The 3,492-nt window shown below is 30.2% G+C and overlaps 1 protein-coding gene across 1 annotated transcript; it reads left to right on the top strand.

The window, feature by feature from the left end:
• The first annotated feature begins 2,137 nt into the window (after nucleotides 1-2,137).
• Nucleotides 2,138-3,043, top strand: LOC145939894 (uncharacterized). Its single transcript, XM_083044525.1, has one exon. It carries the CDS (start codon nucleotides 2,138-2,140, stop codon nucleotides 3,041-3,043), a length of 906 nt encoding a protein of 301 aa, XP_082900651.1.
• The last annotated feature ends 449 nt before the right edge of the window (nucleotides 3,044-3,492 follow it).

The raw sequence follows: 3,492 nt of genomic DNA, 5'->3' as shown, positions 1-3,492 counted from the left end.
TTATTAATATTGCATTATATTATTTTGTAATACGAATTTATCAATTTATTATTGATTAATTATTGACTTATTAAAATATTTCCAAATATATAGCAATGGTGTATCAAATACAGAGTGTCTCTGAAGTCTGAACCAGCCTCCTGAGCTGCTTTCGCGACAGAATCAAAATGATCCAGATTAAAATAATCCTGCGCTGTGATTAGTTAAATCTGAAATTTTATTGAACAAAATTTTAATGAGATTCAATAAAATTTCAGATTTGACCAATAACAGCGCAGGATCATTTTAATCTGGATCATTTTGCTTCTGTCGCGAAAGCAGGCCTGGATCTCGGAAATGGCTTTAGATATTGAAAAATGTTTCAAACAAAAGTTGTAGGATTAAGTGGGACAGAAGATGGCGCTATTGGCTTTTTTTGGAAAGGTGTTTTTCAAGGTCATTTGGAGATTGAAATCGATTCCTCGCAATTTTTGGCAAAAAATTGAGTAATATGGTAAAAAAATGTGTTTACGAGATATTTTATTCTTAAGTTTGACATAATTTTACATAGTATTCATAAAATAATGAAAGAAATCAATTGGTGTAAAAAAACACATTTGTTTGTAAAAAAAGTATATAGCTGCTACTTGCAATTTACATACTTCTCCTTGAAAACAACTCTTTCTTTTAAATCAATTGATTCATTATTTTATATAAAATATATTAATCAGACAAATGTAGCCAAAAGATAAAATTAAATTTTACCTGAAATTTTTTAATTTTATAAAATTTAGTTTATAAAAAGTTATAATTTAGAATTGATATCTCGACATTTTCATTGGAGAAAAATCGTCTCCAAATGGTTTTAAGAATATTTAGTTTTGTGCTTGTTATATAGGGTGTTTCATTTTAATTTCCCCAGGCAAATATTTCGAAAAATATGAAAGATACGAAAAAATGTTCCCTACAAAAGTTTTACGGCTTCGAGGGGGACATAAGATGATATCATTGGTTTGACCTTGGATAGTCATTTGAAGGTCACATAAAGTTCACCTACAATAAATCTTAAATGAAACCTTTTATTTTTCCTTGCATATTCTTGTATCTTATCTCGAGAGCTTTCTAAAACACTATAATAAAGTATTTTTTCGTTAGTATTTTTTGAGTTATGAGGCTTGAAAATTACACTACTCCCGGTATTAGCATTACCCAAGGTGTACCACGTGGAAGTTGCTCGGTCAAATTTACCCCTGTTTTGCGTGTTTGTTATAACTTGTCAAAGTATAAATCCGACCGAACAACTTTCACGTGATATACCTTGGCTAATGTCGGTGGTACTGTAATTTTCAAGCCTCATAACTCGAAAAATACTAAACGAAAAAATACTTTATTATAATGTTTTAGAAAGCTTTCGAGATAAGTTACAAGAATATGCAATGAAAAATAGTAGGTTCTATTTAAGAAATTGTAGGTGAACTTTATGTGACCTTCAAACGACTATCCAAGGTCAAACCAATGGTACCATCTTATGTCTCCCTCGAAGCCGTAAAACTTTTGTAGGTCTTTCATATTTTTTGAAATATTTGCCTAGGGAAATTAAAATAAAACACCTATAAAATTAAGTTTAGAAATAATTTGTTATCTATATATTTGTATGTATAAAGATATGTTTTAATAAATTACAGCTATTATTTTTGTGAAATGTGTATTATAAATTTATAATAAAATTAAATTTTTATTTAAGCAACGTTTAAGAAGATTCAAGAAAAGAAGAACAGAAAATCAAGAAAAGAAGAAAAGAAGAAAAATTTTAAAAAGAATATAAGACTGCTGTGCGCCAATACAAAAGGCTGCTTTGTGCCTACAAAAAGTGGCTGCTGTGCGCCCATACAAGCTGCTGTGCGCTTACAAAAAGTGGCTGCTGTGCGCCCATACAAGGCTGCTGTGCGCCTACAAAAAGTGGCTGCTGTGCGCCCATACAGTGGCTGCTGTGCGCCGATAAATTATTACATATTTACAAAAAAATTGTATCTTTGTAATTATTATATTTTTATCGAATATATATAAATAATGTCTGTAAAGACAAAAAAGCATAGAATTCTATCACCTAGGGATAAAGATATAATCATTCGAGGTGAATGGTTAACCTACATGATGAATGGTTAATATACATATGGAATATTTTGACAATTTATTGCAAAATTGTTCAGATTATAGACCTGTCGAAACATGGCGATTACAACTTCCTGATACTATTCAGCCTATGCCAATTGATAAAAAGGATATACAAATATTACATAGTTCATCAGGTCCATCAGATGGACATTGGGTGTGTAGTTATTACGATACAAAAAATATATTTATTTATGATTCATTAAATAATAAAAAATTGCATAGACATCATGAACAATTCTTGAAAAGATTATTTCCAACATATGACTTTGAAAAAATTCCTGTCAAATTTCCTACTGTACAATACCAACCAAACGGTAGCGATTGCGGGGTTTTTATAATAGCCTTTGCAATTTCATTGTTATTCAATATTAAACCCGAAAAAATAAAATATGACCATAGTTTAATGCATTTGCATTTAATTAAGATTTTTGAATCTAATGTTATCGAGCATTTTCCACAGCAGGATCCACAATATGCTCTTCAAAAAGTGCTTCCATTAGCAGTAATAAAAGCCAGAGAAACTGAAGCAAACCGTATACGTACTATACGTCGATGTGAGATGGAACAACAAAATTTGAATTGTTTAGAAAAGCAACGTCATATTTACCAATGTAAAAAAGAATTAAGTAATAATCAATTACAATTAATGGAAAATTCTCCAAAGAATTTCATGAAAACAAACAATATTTATGAAGAAATTAAGCAGCATGATTTGGAAAATCACTGTGTAAATAAACGTGCACGCTATGCACAAGATTTAGAAAATAATCAGGCTAAAAAACATGATTCATATGAGCAAGATTCCGAGAATAATTGCATTGAACAGCACGATCTGTATAAACAGAGCTTTGAAGATAGACGCGCTAAACGACGCGATCGTTACAAATAAAATTTAGAAGACAACCGCGCTAAACAGCGCGGTCGATATAGACGAAATTTAAAAGATAATCGCGCTAAACAGTGTGATCGATATGAACAAAATTTAGAAAATGAACGCGCACAAAAGCGTATGCGTTATTCGAAAAACTTTGAGCATGAACGAGATAGACAAAGAAGATTGGATTCTAATCACAAATGGCTTTATAATAAGCGATATTATCAGACAAAAAAACAGAACAAAATCAAGACAAAATCTACATTTGAAATTAAAACTTGCAATATTGTCAAAAAAATTACTAAAAGTATGAACAATTCTGGTCAAAAAACACCATAAAACTTCGTAATTCTTCAGAAATATTTATAAAAAGTATTATTGAAAAAATCAATATTAAGGGTCATATTGAGAAACGATTGAAAGCCGAAAAAATTGTACGTTGGTGCATGCGCATTAGAAAAAAT

This window comes from Prenolepis imparis, unplaced genomic scaffold (assembly GCF_030444845.1).
Source record: "Prenolepis imparis isolate NDT839.2.m4 unplaced genomic scaffold, iyPreImpa1.0 SCAF_8, whole genome shotgun sequence".
Taxonomy (NCBI): Eukaryota; Metazoa; Arthropoda; class Insecta; order Hymenoptera; family Formicidae; genus Prenolepis; species Prenolepis imparis.
The sequence above is the reverse complement of the archived record's forward strand: the minus strand, read 5'-3'. Positions and strand labels throughout refer to the sequence as shown.

Bases quoted from the DNA above. Each gene is read 5' to 3' on its own strand.
- LOC145939894 (XM_083044525.1), top strand. From the start codon at position 2,138: ATGGTTAATATACATATGGAATATTTTGACAATTTATTGCAAAATTGT.